Source organism: Pleurodeles waltl, chromosome 9 (genome assembly GCF_031143425.1).
Source record: "Pleurodeles waltl isolate 20211129_DDA chromosome 9, aPleWal1.hap1.20221129, whole genome shotgun sequence".
NCBI lineage: Eukaryota > Metazoa > Chordata > Amphibia > Caudata > Salamandridae > Pleurodeles > Pleurodeles waltl.
This window is the reverse complement of record NC_090448.1, coordinates 1,736,294-1,753,795: the sequence shown is the minus strand read 5'-3', so window position 1 is coordinate 1,753,795 and position 17,502 is coordinate 1,736,294. Positions and strand designations below refer to the sequence as shown.

Here is a 17,502-nt window from a genome sequence, read left to right as displayed (position 1 = left end):
TGTTCTCTGAAAGTTTCAGGGTTGAAATTGGGTCTAAGATTCTGCAAGTGAATGTCTTTATCGAATCCACATACCATGCGCATGTGATATCTGGGACACACTAGTGTCCTGTGATTTGTGTTTCCTGATGCATCAAACAGCCACCAGGAAGTGGGTCAAGGTGTAAAGGGTCACCCTAAAGCTGCAGGTAAGTTTCCTGAGAAGGAATCAATTCTCAAACATTTTCCCACAAAAAACACTGTGTGAAGCAGAAATCTTCCTCTTCTTCCAGGACACACTCACGTTCCCAGAACTGTCCGGTGTTACAGTGCTACTTACTACACTAGGCTCCTCCGCAGAGTTGAGTTTGAAGCAGCAGATGATCGAGCTCGTATTTCCCGATCCATCTGCTGACCCTACTAAGGTTGAGACCAAGTGCCAGAACATGTTGGACATCTTTGGGATGGTGCTCTGTTCCCTCTGGGCCACTCCCCAAGGGATGACCTACTCCCAGCCTGGTGACACTGGCAGCTCCAGGGCTTTCCTTCTAACCACCTCCATGGGCCTCGGCCTTGATGCCGGGGAAGAAGTCACAGGTGGCATCATCAGCCCTCTTCTGGTGCTCTCTCCTTAGCTGACCATGCTTAAAGCTTACCCATAAATTCTCCTTTCTCAGACGTGTTTGCCCTACTATAGCAGCGTTCACAACTACCACATCATAACAGGCGCAATCTTCACTTCTTCCCATTCTCTGTTCTCCATTGTGTGGGAGTCGATGCAAGTGATTTCCACAAGAGTGACCTTAGTTTCATAAGTGATGACTATTTTGCGCTTTCGTTTAGATTGGGCAGTGTAGTAAGAAATCCTCCTGCCATGTAGGGTTGCCTTAAATACATCACAAACTACAGAATACTATAATATAAATTCTCTAATTTCTGTAATCCACACTTCATCTTGAAGAAGCTTTTCATCAAATCGCGTCTGTCAGAGGAGCTGAGGAGCATCTGGCTTGAGATCCAACTAAATTGGTGGGTGGTTCAAGAGGCTGTTAGACAGCCGCCTTACAGGGAATTTGGTAGTTTTAACCGCCAGGAAAAGGCTGGCGGTATGGGGAGTTGCGGGGCCCCTGGGGGCCCCTGCACTGCCAATGCCACTAGCATGGGCAGTGCAGGGGCCCCCTGACAGGGCCCCATGCAGCTTTTCACTGTCTGCTCTGCAGACAGTGAAAAGCGCGACGGGTGCTACTGCACCCGTCGCACGGCTGCAACACCGCCGGCTCCATTTGGAGCCGTCTCCCATGTTGCAGCCCACATCCCCGCTGGGCCGGCGGGCGGAAACTCGGTTTCCGCCCGCCGGCCCATAGGGGATGTCAAAATGGGCACCGCAGGAGTGCGCCCGCATTGGCGGTCGCACAGCGGTTACAACTTGGCGGGCGCCGGTTGCCGCCCGCCAAAGTTGTAATGGGGCCCTAAATATGTACACTAGTAATCAGAAATAGGCATAAATATCAATAGAAAACAGTGCAATAGCAATAGACAGTAGTGATCCTAGGGGGAGCCCAAACCATATACTAAAACAAGCATTTTCAATGCAACTGGTCCTGCATTTGCTCAAGTTAGAGCTATTAGCTTTGTAAACTCCTAACTGGACTTTTCTTGCCACACATATAAAAAATAAAAAAATAAACGCAGCGCAATCGCGTTTGGCAAGAAAATTCCAGTTAGGAGTTTACAAAGCTAATAGCTCTAACTCGAGCAAATGCAAGACCAGTTGCATTGAAAATGCTTGTTTCCTTTGTTAACTACTGTGTCAAGGAAATGTACGTTTTTCATGCAAAGCCCTGTCTGACTTTATAGTAAATACCAGACTCTGGCCCTCATTACAACCCTGGCGGTCAAAGACCGCCAGGGTTGTACTGGCGATCGTACTGCCAACAGGCTGGCAGTACAAATCGGCATATTTTGACCATGGCGGTAGCGCCGTGGTCACACCGCCGGGACCGGCGGTTTCCCGCCATTGTTGTCGCGCCGGTTATAATCCGCCAGGGCAGCGCTGCTTGCAGCGCTGCCTTGGGGATTATGACTCCCCTTCCCGCCAGCCTGTCCATGGCGGTAGAGACCGCCATGGAAAGGCTGGCGGGAAGGGAAGTCACGGGGCCCCTGGGAGCCCCTGCACTGCCCATGCACTTGGCATGGGCAGTGCAGGGGCCCCAGGCACAGCCCCACCCTGCTTTTCACTGTTTCACGGCCGCAACACCGCTGGCTCCATTAGGAGCCGGCTGCAATGTTATGGCCGACATCCCCGCCGGCCCAGCAGGGATGTTGTAATGCGGCCACATAGTCGGCCGCTTGGCGGTTCAACCTTGGCATGCAGCGGAGTAAAGAGTGCCTCTGTGTTGATTTGTGTCACTTTGAGTCTGTGCAAAGCCTCAGTGAATATGGGCTTACATCTTTCCAGGGCTCCCTTTGGTTCCCAGCCGAGCCATACTTTATTGTTCGATTTCAGATGCTCACTAACACGCCTACACTCACAAGAGCCTCTGAAACGCACTTCAGCATAATACCTGAACATATAAAATTATAGTTTAATTTTTCAGAGAGCAACAATCTTATGCGAAATCGCAGACACCACTGTCAATGGCCTAGGTTTCCATGGTGCAGAAAGCGCAGTGGAACTGGTACCAAGGAATATGAGTAGCCCACTGTACTCTAAAAATTACTATTTTATTACCAAACTAAGGGGTGGGGGCTTATTTACCTTTCTAGCATCCGTGCTTCACAACTGAACACTGCGGACTGATAAACTCTTAAATACCAATACAAATCTCAGAGATCACGGACAACTCATCAAATATAGTACAGTTAAAACTACAAAATCAAAGAGAATTGTGCAATGCAGATATGAATTCAGAGCATGGCCTGAGGGGAGTGGTGTTGATGCATAGGGGTCGGACCAGGGCTTTAAGTGGGTCGGTCGTAAAAGTGAATTTGAATCGAGTCTTCATCGAGACCTTTGTTCATGACCTTAATTTCATAGACAAAATCAGTGATCGATTTTTTAACAACAGTAAACACCTTTAGCCTAATCCATGTACGTAATGCAGTATCTCTCTACATTTCACGTGATACTTAAATTTGCATTCCCTGAGTTTGTTCATTTTTTGTAGGTTTTGTGTTGTAGATTTTTGAAGCAACATAAAGCATGCTGTTAACGGAGTCTCTTAAGGTGTCCGGATGAGGGTGGGCATTTATGAAGGGGGTCCATTGGCAGCTCTGGAGCTGAGGCTGATGGCGGTGCATGTTTCTCTCACTGCCTGTCAGTGGGTCATAAAGACCCTTATTGTTGAGCTATCGATAGCACCAACGGAGAGGTGTGTGGGTGGGTTCTGTGTTAGTGCGTTAAGTGGAGGAGGTGAGAGTGAAAAGACGTGTTGAAGAGAATTAAAATGACGTGTGAGATAGGCAGAAGGGGCGGAATGTTGTAGAGGGAACGACTGCAGGTGCAGGAAAGTGGTGTGAGAGGGACTTAAAGCGTGATTCAGACACTCAGAAGACCACTATCCGTCCACAGTTCTTAGTAAGGTTTAATTCACAATCTCATATTTTTTTTTATTAAAACATTTCCAGTTCTAATCATTCTTCACAGAATCACCATTGTTAACTTACTGATTTGATACAGTTAGGAGTTTACAACGCTAATAGCTCTAACTCGAGCAAAAGCGAGGCCCGTTGCTATTAGCTTTAGAAACTCCTAACCGGACTTTTCTTGCCACACACATTTTTTTAAAAACTCAGCGCGATTGCCCTATGTAAACCCCAGCGTGATGGCGCTGTGTTTTTTTTCTTTTCATTTGTCTGGCAAGAAAAGTCCAGTTAGGAGTTTACAATTCTAATAGCTGTAACTCGAGCAAATGGGAGACCCGTTGCGCGGATCAGCACACACGGGATGAAAACAATAATGTTTTTCACATGACTTAAGTTCTGAAAAATGTCGAGGTGACTTAGGAACAGTCTAAGTTAAATATGTTAGCCACTGTATATACAGCTTCGCTCAAAATATTATTTTTTTGCTTACAACAGTAATGACTGCAAATGTAACAGAATTATTCTCCTGTTCTCGGAGTGAGAAAACAGCGTGTGACTTAAAAAAATAAGTAGCATTTACCCTGGAGCAGAACAAGCGACAGCAGACACACCAGAACCTGATTACGTGCCTAACACTTAACTCTTGTTGATACGGACACACAGCATCCTGCAGCTCAGCTTTGGCAACCACTCAGCAAATTCAGCCCCGAGAAAACCCAGGACTCCGAAACAGGAGAGCTGGAATGTGCCGCTGGTAGAGGGCGGCACACATCAAAATGGAAACAGTTTGCTGCAATAAAAATGGGAAATAAGGATTTCAGTGAAGCACAGCTGGAAACATACTGCTGCAAACTATGGGGGTCATTCTGACTTTGGTGGGCGGCGGAGGCCGCCCGCCAAAGTCCCGCCGTCAGAATACCGCTGCGCGGTCAAAAGACCGCCATGGTAATTCTGAGTTTCCCGCTGGGCTGGCGGGCGACCGCCAGAAGGCCGCCCGCCAGCCCAGCGGGAAACCCCCTTCCATGAGGATGCCGGCTCCGAATGGAGCCGGCGGAGTAGAAGGGGTGCGACGGGTGCAGTTGCACCCGTCGCGATTTTCAGTGTCTGCTTGTCAGACACTGAAAATCTTGGTGGGGCCCTGTTAGGGGGCCCCTGCAGTGCCCATGCTATTGGCATGGGCACTGCAGGGGCCCCCAGGGGCCCCACGACACCCGTTACCGCCAGCCAGGTTCTGGCAGTCAAAACCGCCAGAACCAGGCTGGCGGTAAGGGGGTCGGAATCCCCATGGCGGCGCTGCCTGCAGCGCCGCCATGGAGGATTCCCTAGGTTTCCCGTTTCTGACCGCGACTGTACCGCCGCGGTCAGAATGCCCATGGATGCACCGCCAGCCTGTTGGCGGTTCATCCGCGGTCCCCGGCCCTGGCGGTAGTCAACCGCCAGGGTCGGAATGACCCCCTATGTGTTCTCTGAAAATGCAAATGCCTTGGTGAAATGTGTGAATGTCCCTGGCATGATGCAATAGTCTTGTGTTTGGTCGAGTTAGAGCTCATAGCGTTGTAAATTACTGACCGGACTTTTATTGCCAGACAGACTGAAAATAACAAAAGGAAGAGAGCGAGGGTGAGCTGGCCCTAGAAAAGCCCCCCTCTGCTGTGGTTTATGTTTACAGAGGGAGCTGGTGGGGAGGTGGGACTGAACAAGCACCCACACCATTGAAGTGAAACAGGCAAATGCCAAAAAAAAGTCCCTTACAGAAGAGATAAACAGGACATAGCGTAATTAGACAGTAGTTTGTGCTGCTCCCAAAGTGAAAAAAAGGCAGGACAAAGAGGCAGAACTGACCACTAACAAGCAAGGAATTTTGAAGGACACTGCAACTAACAAATCAGAACGCTGAAACTCACTCTATTGTATACTTTAGTATACAGCAGGCCGAACGCTAACGCTTGACCTAAAAATGGAATGTGAATGCAGAACCCCCACCCAGGTAACCAGAATCTGTAGAGGGGAGCTGGAGGAACTAGGGACCCCAAAAGGTAAGTACCACAGTGCCTCCCAGCGACCAGGAAGAAAGGAGTAAGTTACTGGTTTCTCCCCAAACCACCAAAAGGACTGAAAAGAAGAATAATGCACTACCCAAACAAGACTGCAAGAAACCAGCAGTGGATTCTTGAAGACAAAGACCTGAAAAAGAAGGGGACCAAGTCCATAAGTTGCAGAAGTGTCCGTGTGTGGCAGGAGCCACTACCCATCCGTCTGTGTTTGCAGGAGTTGGTCGACGGAAGGACGAAGACCACGAGCAATGCAGCCCTGCAATCGGTGAAGATTTCCTGGAGGTTGCAGTCGGCGTCCCATGCTGGCTGGAAGATTGCAGTCTGGCTGTGGCGTAGAAAAACCACGACCAAGCCTTGGTAAAGGCAAGAGTCAGGGTAGATGAAAAGTGGAGCTGCTGGAGACCAGCAAGGTCCAGGATGACTCAACCCACAGAGGGGAGTCCCAGGGGATCCTCAGCAAGGCAGTGGGTCCATAGAAGATGAGGTAGCCCTCACAGAAGACCCACTGGAAGAGGACCTAGGAATCGCAAAGAAGCCCATGCAGCACAACTGAATAAGGGCCCCACACCGCAAGAGAAGCACGCAGAGGACCGTGCATCACAGGGAAGAGTGCTGGGGGCTGGGGCTTCACAGAGCCTGACGATCCCTTGGAGGAGATGCCAACAAGCCATGGTAGCTGCAAGAGACTCAGTGCACAGTGGTACTGCCCTGTGTGGGAAGGCAAGGGCTTACTTTCACCAAAGTTGGACAGCTGACATAGAAGACCAAGGGGACCACTACAGACCACCACCCGTGATACAGGATCCACGTAGCTCAGAAAGAGAGGAGATCCATGCAGCCAGTCATCGTTGCAGTTGGTGCCTGCAGATGCAGGGTGGTGACTCCTTCACTCCAAGGGAGCTTCCTTCTTCCTTCTCATGCAGACTGAAGACTTGCCGCCCTCAGAGGATGCACAGCCGTAGAAATGTTGCAGAAGCTGGAAGGAGCCATGGAAACAATGTTGCAAGCAGAGTCTTCGTCGTGGAGGCAGATTGTCGGTTCCTGGAGGGTCCATTTGCAGTTCCAGTGGCCAGAAGTCGAAGTAAACGATGCAGAAGAATCCTGCTGGAGTCTTGCTTGTCGAATCTAAGGACCCAGCTAAGAGGGAAACCCTAAATAGCTCTGGAAGGGGGATTGGTCACCTAGCCAGGTGACCACCTATCAGGAGGGGGCTCTGACCTCACCTTCCTGACCTTGCCACTCAAATGCTCCCAGAGGCCTCTGCCCACCTTGGATTCATGATGGCAGAATCAAGGGGCCCTCTAGAGGAGCTCTGGGCACCACTCTTGGTGTGGTGAGGGACAGGGGACTGGTCACTCCCCTTTCCATTGTCCAGTTTTGCGCAAGAGCAGGGTCTGGAGGTCCCTGAACCAGTGCAGACTGGTTTATGGAAGGAGGGCACCAAATGTGTCAAGGCATACCAGTGGCTTGGGGAGGCGACACCTCCCAAGCCATGTAACACCTATTTCCTAAGGGAGAGGGTGTTATCCCCCCTCCCAAAGTAAATCCTTTGTTCTGCCTTCCTGGGCTTGAGCTGATCAAGCAGCAGGAGGTTAGTAACCTGTCTGAGCGGTGGCAACAGCTTGGGCTGCCCAGAAAACCCCAGAAAGCTGGTAGGAGCAATGCTGGTAGTTCTCTAAGGAGCCCCCAAAGTGCATGGAATCATACTTCCAGTACTGGCAACAGTATTGGGATATGATTCTGAAATAGTTGATACCAAACATGCCTAGGTTTGGAGTTACCATTATGTAGCTGCACATAGGTAGTGACCTATGTCCAGTACACGTGTAATAAGGCGTCCCTTCACTCACGAAGTCCATGAAAATGGGGCTGGAGTTTGTGGGGGCACCTCTGCTCATGCAGGGGAGCCCTCACACACAGGTGCCTGCTCCCTGCCCTCTGGGCTGAGAGGGCGTACCTTACAGTGACCTAGTGCAGTGACCTGTAGTGAAAAGGGTGCATGCATCCTTTCACGCAGGCTGCAATGGCAGCCCTGCAGATACACTTTACATGGGCTCCCCATGGGTGACATTATACATGCTGCAGCCCATGGGAGACCCGTGGTGCCCCAATGCCCTGGGTACCTGGGTACCGTATACTAGGGACTTATATGGGGGCACCAGTATGCCAAATGTGGGGTATGTGTTGTTCGAGCAACCAAGTTTGAAGGTGCTGAACACAGTCAAAACATACTGACAACAGGCAAAAAGTGGGGGTAACCATTCCAGAAAGAGGACATTTCCCTTATTTCTAGGTTTCTGAAGTCCCTATGTGCCCACAATGTTGTTGAACATTAGTTTCTGGAGCAAACGCCTGACACTATAAAAGTGATCAAGATGTGGTGATGTGAGTGGATATTCCCAGGGTCCTAGCTGAGGCAGAGAATGGGAAAGGGGACAGACCTGAGGAGGAGTAGATATAGCTGCAGGGCAGGAAAGAAATCTGTTTTCCTAGGGTCAATTTTAGGAAATTTAATGACCGCTGATTTTTAATGGTGGAAAGAGAAGCAACAATCTGGTTATGGAGAGAATCAGTAAAAGAGGAAAATGAGAAATGGATCTGGTAGTCGTCAGCACAGAAATTTGAAATAAAGCCAAAGGAAGACGTATTGGAAGATCAAGATACTATATGATGAAAACAATAATTGTGTAACAACTGAATCTTGAGTAACACCGTTGAGAACAGGATAAGGACAGATAGAAGCTCCATCCAGAAATGGAAAAGAAGCGATTGGTAAGGAAATAACTTACTTAAGAACAGAACTAGCAATCCCCCAAATACGCAGAGAATGAATACGAATAGTGATCCTTTAGGGTGAAAGCAACTGACACTGGTAGCTATGGCACAGTGCAGACAGTCTTAACTTAGAGAAAAATTACAAGTACTAAAAAAATAAAACACAATAAAAATCCCACACTAATTCATAGATATAGATTAATATTGAATAAACAAAATTTACACAAAAATGACAAAAATCCAATAAGGGGAACTAGAGATCGGATTTTTTGGGGATTTAACAGAAAAAGCACCGAGAAATATTAAAGCGCCAATGAGTAAGTAGTCACTGTTTACTGGTGACCAGGATCTATGTGCGATTTCCGGCTGACCTTGATGGAGTGTCGGTTCAATACACCAAGCAGTTTTGTCCCAGTCAAAGATTTTACCTCAGCACTTAGGGCCTGATTTAGATCTTGGCGATAATGGTCCCGCTGTTGGTTTTGCAACTGAAAACCCATCCGCCGCCATGACGGTTTGCCTGTAGGATTTAGATGTTGGTGGACCCATAGGCAATAGCCCACAGTCATCCTGCTGTTGCCTCCAAAAAGCTCCACCCGCGTCAACAGCACCATAGGGAAAAGTGGATGCAGGAGCGACTCCAACCACCTCTCCCGTCATGCAGGTTTGGATGTGCATTTCCGCCCAGCCAAATGTGGCGGTCCAACCTCCACACTTAAGTTGGCATATTGTGGGGAGAAATGAGGTAAAAATGTATTCCCCCCCCACCCAATTCCACTTCTGTTTTCGACAGGACATGACTGAACAATTCCTTCCGTCGCTGCTGCTGACACTGACCCACGGAAAATACATGACCCCCTGTCGTCGGACTTGAAAGTAGGGAACCCATGTTGACAGGGTATGTTGGGTGGGCACTGCATGTGAAGTCAGGCCCACTGCAGCCATACACATGTCACAGTAGTTTTTAGAATTTCAATGACATACATATGTTGGGAACATGATTGCGTCACACACTGATGGGGACACACTGGTAGAACACTTATATTGCACACATATCATTGTGGTGTCAGTATTCATTGCCAAATGAATGCGGGCTCTACAGTGACGGTACAATCATTATTGTGAACTGTGTCCATGTGTGCTCATTGCAAGGGGACCTCTACTGGTAATGTTGTGCTGCCTGTTATGTATGTGGGTCAGTACGTGTATGTATATGCGTTTAGATTGGCTGGTTGAGGTGGAGAGGGTGATGTGGTTGTGTCTGTCTGTGTGCCACTTGCATATGGGTCCGATGTTGTTGTGTATGTGTGGTTGTGTATTGTGTTGCTGTGTGTAACATTCAGGTGAGTGTTGTGTGGCGGTCTTTGTCGTGATGTGTGTAGTTGTGCTTTGGTGTGAGTGTGTTTATGTAGCTGAGTGTGTAGTTGCGTTGTGGTTGTGTCGTGTGTGGGTGCAGTGTCAATGGTGTGTGTATGTTGTCTCATGGTTGTATCACAGTGGGTGTTTTCAGCATGTATGGGTTGTGTGATGTTGGAACTGGCAATGGATTACACTGTTTGTATGGTGTGTTGAGTTGTGCGTCATGCAAAGGGACACTTGTGGCTAAGGTACAGTGTTTGTGTGTGACTTACCTCTATTCCATAGCCACTTCCTTGTACAATGCCCATTAGGCCCAGCAACGGCCTCCCTCCATCAGCAATCCGCTGGTATGACACCGCCTGCATAGCTGTAACATCTAAATATGGTTGGCGGGACCCTGTCTGCCTGACGGCTAGGTAGAACACTCGGTTGTGGTGGTCTTCGGCTCAGCCACACTACATCTAAATACGGTAGGCGGAACTCCGTCTACTTGACGGAGTACTCAGGTCCACCACCGACACAGCTTGGCAGTTACACCGTCAATCTCTAAATCAGGCCGTTAATCTTTGAAATGGAAGTCAAACTCCTCCGGTGGGGCAAGGTAGTAGTGTGTATCGGCAAAGTCCCTTCAAAGTCAGATGCGCATTTAAGAGAAGTCCAGCTGAAGTATTTGGTTTTGGTGGGAAAAGCTTCAAGCAGAAAAATTCAAATTTCATGCTGAAGGAAATCCACTCGCCAGCCTGATACTTTTAGCACCTTTGCCCAGTCAAGGTTTCTACCTGTGTACGTTGTCCCTTTTTTGGATTTTGGATTCTTCCAGTGGGACAAGTCAGCAGGCTGTATCCGCGAAGGTTGCACTGAAATAAGATAAGCTTTAAGTGATGGTCCACCAAACTGGTTTTTCAGGCAGCAAAAAGCTCAGATTGGGAAGAGGGCTTTAAAGATGTGTGGGGCATGGTCCCAGGCCGTACCAAAAGAAGTGTCAGGAATACAAATCATTTATACAGAGTTGAAGGGTATGGGCATAATGGACCTGGAAACTACCCTAGAAAAGTAGAGACTGACTTAGGCAGAAAGCCTGGCAAAGTATAGAGGGACACATTTAGCAAACACGATCTGGGTCATGTATGGGTGTAATGTGCCATGGATGTTAGATACACTCTCTAAAGATCTATACATTTGTGACAAACTGTAAGTCTCATGGCTGGGGAAGAATGCAAGCATCAAGATTAATATTTTCCTGCAGCTGTTGTATCTTCTACAGACCATATCGCTGAGCCTCTCAGAGGAACCAATAACACAAATCCAATGTGTAGGAAGCTGGCTGTCTATGTAGGGTACCACTGTAAGGTTAAAATAATAGCCCTTCAAGCTCTCTTTTGTGCTAGTGGGGGCAAGCAGCTAGGTTTTTTAGAGGAGATTGTTAAGCCTTTATTGCACTCACAGAGCCAGTAAGTGAGATACACACAATAAAGATATCTGACACCAATTTATAAAATTCATATTTTTGCATGAATTTCGACACCAAGATCATCAGTAATGGGTGAGTACTTTTCAAGTTATCAATTTTTACTGTTTTTAAAAGTTGACACAGTGCAATTTTTGGGTGCGGTAATGTTATCCCATGGTGGAAAAACATGTACTGCCTTTGGGCACTTAACAGGAGCTTACAGGGCTGTTCTCTGAGACTTAAGATGAGTGTGGGGCATGGTCCAAGGCCATACCAACAGGTCACTTCGGGCAGCTCTGATGTCCTGGTGCAGAGGTGTGTTACGGCGTCAGGTGTCCCATTCACTTCAATGGGGATCGGTCTGGTTTGGTCCCCTTCTCCTCAGGCCAGGACAGCGAGGTGCAGAGGTGTCCTGAGGTGTTGGGTTTTTGTCACCAGAGGCACTCGCGGTACAGAGGGCCTGCAGAAAGAGGCTGTAGGCGGCGACTGGGAGTCCAGTCCTGTCAAACCCAACAGTGGGCTCAACTCCAAAGCATCTCAGGGCTCTGTAAGCACTATTGACTCCCTTGGACTCAGGCTGTGGAGCTCAGGTGCAGAGGTGCTTTGAGGCATTAGATTGCAGTGGTCAAAGACCTGCTATAGGTCCTGGCAACCTGGTGCAGAGGGGAAACAGGGCAGCGGGGCTACTCTCCTGAATGGTCTTATGGATCCTGACATCCCTCAACTGTAGGTCTGCTTTGGTGCTGTTGGAGTCCGGATTGGACCACCAACAAGCCTTGGATGCTGCAAGGGGTCCAGTACCCCAAGTATAGGCACAGGAAGCCTGTGGGAGGGGTCAGCATCTCAGGACTTTGGTAAAGTGGTGAGGCTGACCTCCTAGGCTCCAAACAATCTTTTCCTGTCTTGTTGTTCCCTCGGAGGGCCTGATGACTAATGCGACTGGGTACTGGACCTTGAAAATTATTGAGTTGCTGGGCAGCCCTCCAAGTGTTTTGAAGAGGGTATACAGCTCTCTGTGAAGTTGGTTCAGCAATTGTCGAAGCACAAGCAGCTGGGTAGGGTTTTGTGCCAATCTTTGGTATAGGGCTTCTGTTGTCGCTCTCTTCGGTCTGGCTTTGGTCTTCCTCGGTTCCTAGTAGCCAAGTCTTGACTTGATCTGCTTTGCTGGTGTCCAGGGGTCCCCTAATTACTCAATGTAGGTGGTGATAAGGGGCGTGAAGGGTAGTAGCCAATGGGTGACTTACCCTTGGGGTCACTACAACCCCTAGATGACCACTTTCTGTGGAGAGTGGGCATCACCCTATCCCAGAATTCCCAATTCCACTACACACAAAATGGTGGAATCCCCTATTTTGTGTCCACTTCAGACTGCTCCCCTCAGAGGGTGTGTCCAGCCAGCAAGTGCAACATGCCTCCTGTCTAACTTCCTGCCTTTCCTGGTGCCAGAGAGGCCTCAGGGCAGGGTGTGCGCCAGTCTCCGGGCTGTGGGAGGCTGCAGGGTCTTTGAAGTCCCAGACCTTGGTATGCAGATCTGCTAGCCATCCTGTTGACAGAGGTGATGAGCAGGCATTGTTTCTGACCTTGAGAGCAGAGGCCCTCCCGCCAGGGGGTCAGAAACTCATCTATGGTGAAAGGTGGGTCCAAACCAGTCAGCCAGTACATCAGAGGACAGGTAGGATTCAGGGGGCACCTCTAAGGTGCCCTTTGGGTGCATGTCATAATAATTCCACTACTGGTGACAGTATGGATTTATTAAGACGAGGTGTTTGATACCAAATACCACTATTTTCCGTGACGCCTTCATGTAGTTGGGTCACTCATGCTGACCAGTGTTCAGTACATGCTTTAAGATGAGTGCCCAGTCACTTGCAATGTCTAGGAATAGAACTAGACATCACTGGAGCATGCCTGCTCATGCATATATGTCCTCACTTGTATTCACTCTTAAGGCCTACTGTAGGGGTGACACATGTAATACATGCAGTGACTGACATAGCATACTATGAGTGTGCCACGTTGTGATTTCACTCAGGGCCTGCACCCTAACATGCACTCTGCAATGGCAGGCTAAGTGCAATGTGTATATGGGTCCCTTAGGTTGGCATAAGATTTGCTGCAGCCCTTGGGGACCCTCTTTAGTACCCATGCACTAGGTACCAGGGGTACCATTTACTAGAAACTGACAGGGGTGCTAAAGTCCTGGTCCAATGGTAAACAATTAGACATACCTTGTTTTAAGGATGGAGCACTAGCACTGAGTTCTGATTAACAGGCCTCAGTGCACTGTCAGAGCTGAAAACCAGCATCTAGTATTTCTAAAAGGGGGCAAAACATGGGTGGTGGCATCTGCAAAGAAGCTCAGTTTCCCACACAATGGAATAAAGCACAGAGGGTAGACAAAAAGGCAATGGATAACGGATCTAAGAGGGGTGGAGTTAGGACTGGATAACAGCAAGAATTTGCAATGCAATGGGTCTTGTGTTTGCTCAGGGTAGAGCTATTAGCGTTTTTCATTCCTAACTGGACTTTTCTTGCCACACAAACTGAAAATAAAAAGTAAAACGGTTGACATAAGTGAGCCGATTCAAAGTGCTGCCGTGAGGGCGAAGGGAGAGACAAAAGGAAAAAGAAGTTCGTTCGCAGTCAAAGTTATCGGCAAAAGTGCAATTATCCATGTAACAGGGTTGATGGCCAAGGTGGTAATGAACCACCCTATGGCGGGACAAACGTAAAGCGGTTGCCAACGAAAACAAAGTATTTTTGAAAGGCAAGGCCATGAACGAGTGATAGTGATGGGCGTTGTTAAAAGTCCAGATACATACTAACATGTCGGAAAAGCAGTCCTTCCACGCTGCTATGCTCGACCTAAAAACTAGGTTTATGCAGCACAATTATCTCCCACATAGGACTGGCACCGCTTCCTGTAAAAAAAATGCCCTTTTTGCAGGATCACCCCCACTTTTTGATGCTGGTTTAATGACTCTGCACAATGGGGCGCAGATGTCCACTGCCCAGTGTATGTGCTCTCTGACCTAAAAGCGTGTACAGTTGGCAAGTCATTGACAGGTATATTTAGCTTACTTATTAGTCCCTAGTCTATGGTACCCTGTGTACCCCAGGCCTGCAAGTTAAACGTCAATAGTGAACTGCAGCCCCTATTCTGCCACCACTAAAGTGAGAAGGCAAAGCAGGTCTTCAGGCCGGCCTATTCAGCATGAATGTGAACTTTTAAAGCTGCGAATTCGACCTGGCAAAACCGACCTCTTGCCAGGCATAAACCTTCCTTTTTATTGCGTATAAGTCCCCCTAAGGGTAGGCCTTAAATGCCCATAAGGCAGGAGTCATGGGATTTAAAAAGTATGTGTATTTAACTTTCACATGTCCTGGCAGTGAAAAATCTCCAAAGTCGTTTTGCACTGTGGGAAGACTGGCTCATCAGAGGAAAGCATTAGGTTACAATATGACACTTTATAATGTATAACGCCAGCTTGGGAATAGCAAAGGCTATAGGAGAAGGACTCAAATTAATAATAATTTAAAATCCAGCTGGTCGCAAAGTTGGATTTGAAATTACTATTTTGAAAATGTACTTTTCAAAAGTTGGCATTTCTCTGCCTAAATTCTCTGGCAGTCCTTTCAGATGCCTGGCAGACTGCTGATGCTGTGAATTGCTCACAGGAAAAGGAACAAAAGAGCCCTGGCTGGGAGGAGTGTGACCTCCTCCAGACAGGGTGGCCAGGGTGATGTGGCCGCCAATTGCATCAGCTTTGAAAGGGCAGCCCCGGCCATAGGCAGATACAACTGCAATTCTCTAACTAGTCAGAGTAGCCCCAATGCTGGGGAGGGGAGACCCTGCCCAGAACTAGTTTTGCAGGAGGAGTTCCTCATTTCCCTAGACTCACCTCAGAGGAGTGCCCCTAACTCTGACTCAGGGATTGAAAATTCTTACATCTTAGATTTTAGCAGATAAATGCTGTGGGATTGTTTGGTGCCAAATCCCCAGGAAGTGTTGCAAAAGTGGGTAGAGTTAGAGTTGCCCATGGGAATTTTATTTCAGTGGCTCAGGAAGTCTTCCCCACCCACAAGCTAGTGTCAGGCGTAAAAGTGCCACCCGTGGCTACCTTCTTCAGATCACCCTCGGGACTTTGGAAAACAAAAGAACTGAATCTGCTGAACCAAAGGACTGCAGCTCTTTAGAAGGACTTAGCCTGTTGTTTTACATGAGGAGAGAAGCCTCAAAGGCTGCACATTCTCCTACTTGAACCCAGGACAGAAGAGTGAACGTCAAGCACTATTTGGTTAGCATCCTGTTAAGCTCCATCAACACTAAAGAAGCAAGAAGCCTGCAACAAAGAAGAGCCCAGCTGAGAAATTCCAATTGGTTTTGCCCTGGATCCCTGCTGGTGGCTTCTGGGAGATTCAGTTCTAACTTACGAAGTGGTGCCCAAAAGAATCAGAACCCATGGCTGGTGCAAGAATGTACTCTCTATCCCTCAAGATTGCAAATGTGGACACCTAGAAACTTTTTTCTTAACTTTTTCATAAAAGAACCATAGGCTGCCATGGGGCCACCACCGAACCGCAGCCGTCATTGTCGCATCGCCAGTCGGATTCAACTTTCTGGTTTGCTCTGCTGAAAGCAGCTTGGCTTCCAGAAAAGTTTGTAAGTCCCATGTAGAGGATTTCACTGGGACCAATACTGAGCAGCACCCCACCATCGCCAGGCCTTCTGTCGAATTCAGCTGCCATCCCAACCCACCGACAAGAAAAATCTTTCTGAAAAAAACTAAGTCAGAAGGTAAACTTTTCACTGCTCAAAGCTGGTCCCTGTTGCCACCCCACGCTCCATCGCTGCTCAATTTGAAGCCTGGTTCAACTGATTTGCACACAATTTCTCTTTGAGAGTGCAGCGCCCTTGTGCCCCTCTTCAGGAGTTTGTTTTCCTTTTCTGGCATTTGTAGTCAGTGGATATTCATAGGAAAGTGGCACATTTGTCTCTGCACCCACAGATGGCTGTCTGATCTAAAAATTTAAAACATATGCACTTGTTATGTCTCGGTGTTTCGTTTGCTTGAAGCTCCTCCCACCATCCAATAGTGCCCCCCACTCACCAGGTTATTATTCAGTTTAACTGAGTCTCCATGTTTGCAATCTATTGTCTCTTTGCAGTGAGTCTTACCCATTATAAGGTAGCATTATAATATGAATTATGTTTTTTTTTATTTCAGGTTGCCCAGTTATCTCATCTGTTTTTACACTAACCATAAAACCAGAAGAGGAGAAACGAGAGGAAGAGAAGCGTTTACAGAAGACATGGACCTCAGGTGGGTGGGAACCGGGTGATGTTGATGCAACGATGGCAGCCAGTGAGTCAGTGGGACACAAAGACAGACAGAATAGGGATAAACCATAACCTCTCCAAGATTACCTCTGGTGACCATTACCTTAGCAAAATAGCATCTTTAATACCATTATTTCATTCGCCACTAGTCTGTGCACCATCACCTTGTGAAAAGGTAAATACATATTTAACATTATTTATTATAATTAAATTAATTTAAAGGGCTCCTGTAAGAAAGTACCCTCTTTCTTGTCATGTTTACCACCATGTTCTGCCTTTTGTCAGTGTGTTTGACTGTGTTCACTGGGATCCTGCTAACCAGGACCCCAGAGATTATGCTCTATCCCTTCAAACTTGGTTACTTGAACCACATACACCCCACATTTGGCATACTGGTGCCCCTGGTACCCGTGTACCCAGGGCATTGGGGCACCAGGGGATCCCCATGGGCTGCAGCAGTTATTCTGTCACCCATGGGAGCCCATGCAAAATGTAACTGCAGGCCTGCCATTGCAGCCTGCGTGAAAAGGTGCATGCACCCTTTGACTGCTGGTCACTGCACCAGGTCACTGTAAGTCGCCCCTGTAGCAGGCCCTCCTAGCCCAGAGGACAGGGTGCAGGTATCTGTGTATGAGGGTACCCCTGCACTAGCAGAGGTGCCCCCATGAACTCTAGTTCCTTTTCCTGGATTTCGTGAGTGTTGGGACGCCATTTTATGGGTGTACTGGACATAGGTCACTACGCATGACCAGCAACATAATAATAACTCTGAACCTGGGCATGTTCCTTAACAAACATGCCGGAATCATACCCCAATACTGTTGTTATTATTGGAAGCATGATTCCGTGCACTCTGGGGGCTCCTCAGAAGACCCCAGCATTGCTCCGACCAGCCTACTGGGGTTTTCCGGGCAGCCCAAGCTGCTTCTACCCCTCAGACAGGTTTCTGCCCTCCTGCTG

General features: G+C 48.2%; 1 protein-coding gene across 3 annotated transcripts in view; it reads left to right on the top strand.

The window, feature by feature from the left end:
- Positions 1-17,502, top strand: part of LOC138258805 (zinc finger protein 567-like) — a 376,430-nt gene that overhangs the window by 144,842 nt on the left and 214,086 nt on the right. For all 3 annotated transcript variants that reach the window (XM_069206041.1, XM_069206040.1, XM_069206039.1), the window contains one exon: positions 16,430-16,525. In XM_069206041.1, the coding sequence (XP_069062142.1) occupies positions 16,430-16,525 (96 nt within the window). The remainder of the gene's footprint in view (positions 1-16,429; positions 16,526-17,502) is intronic.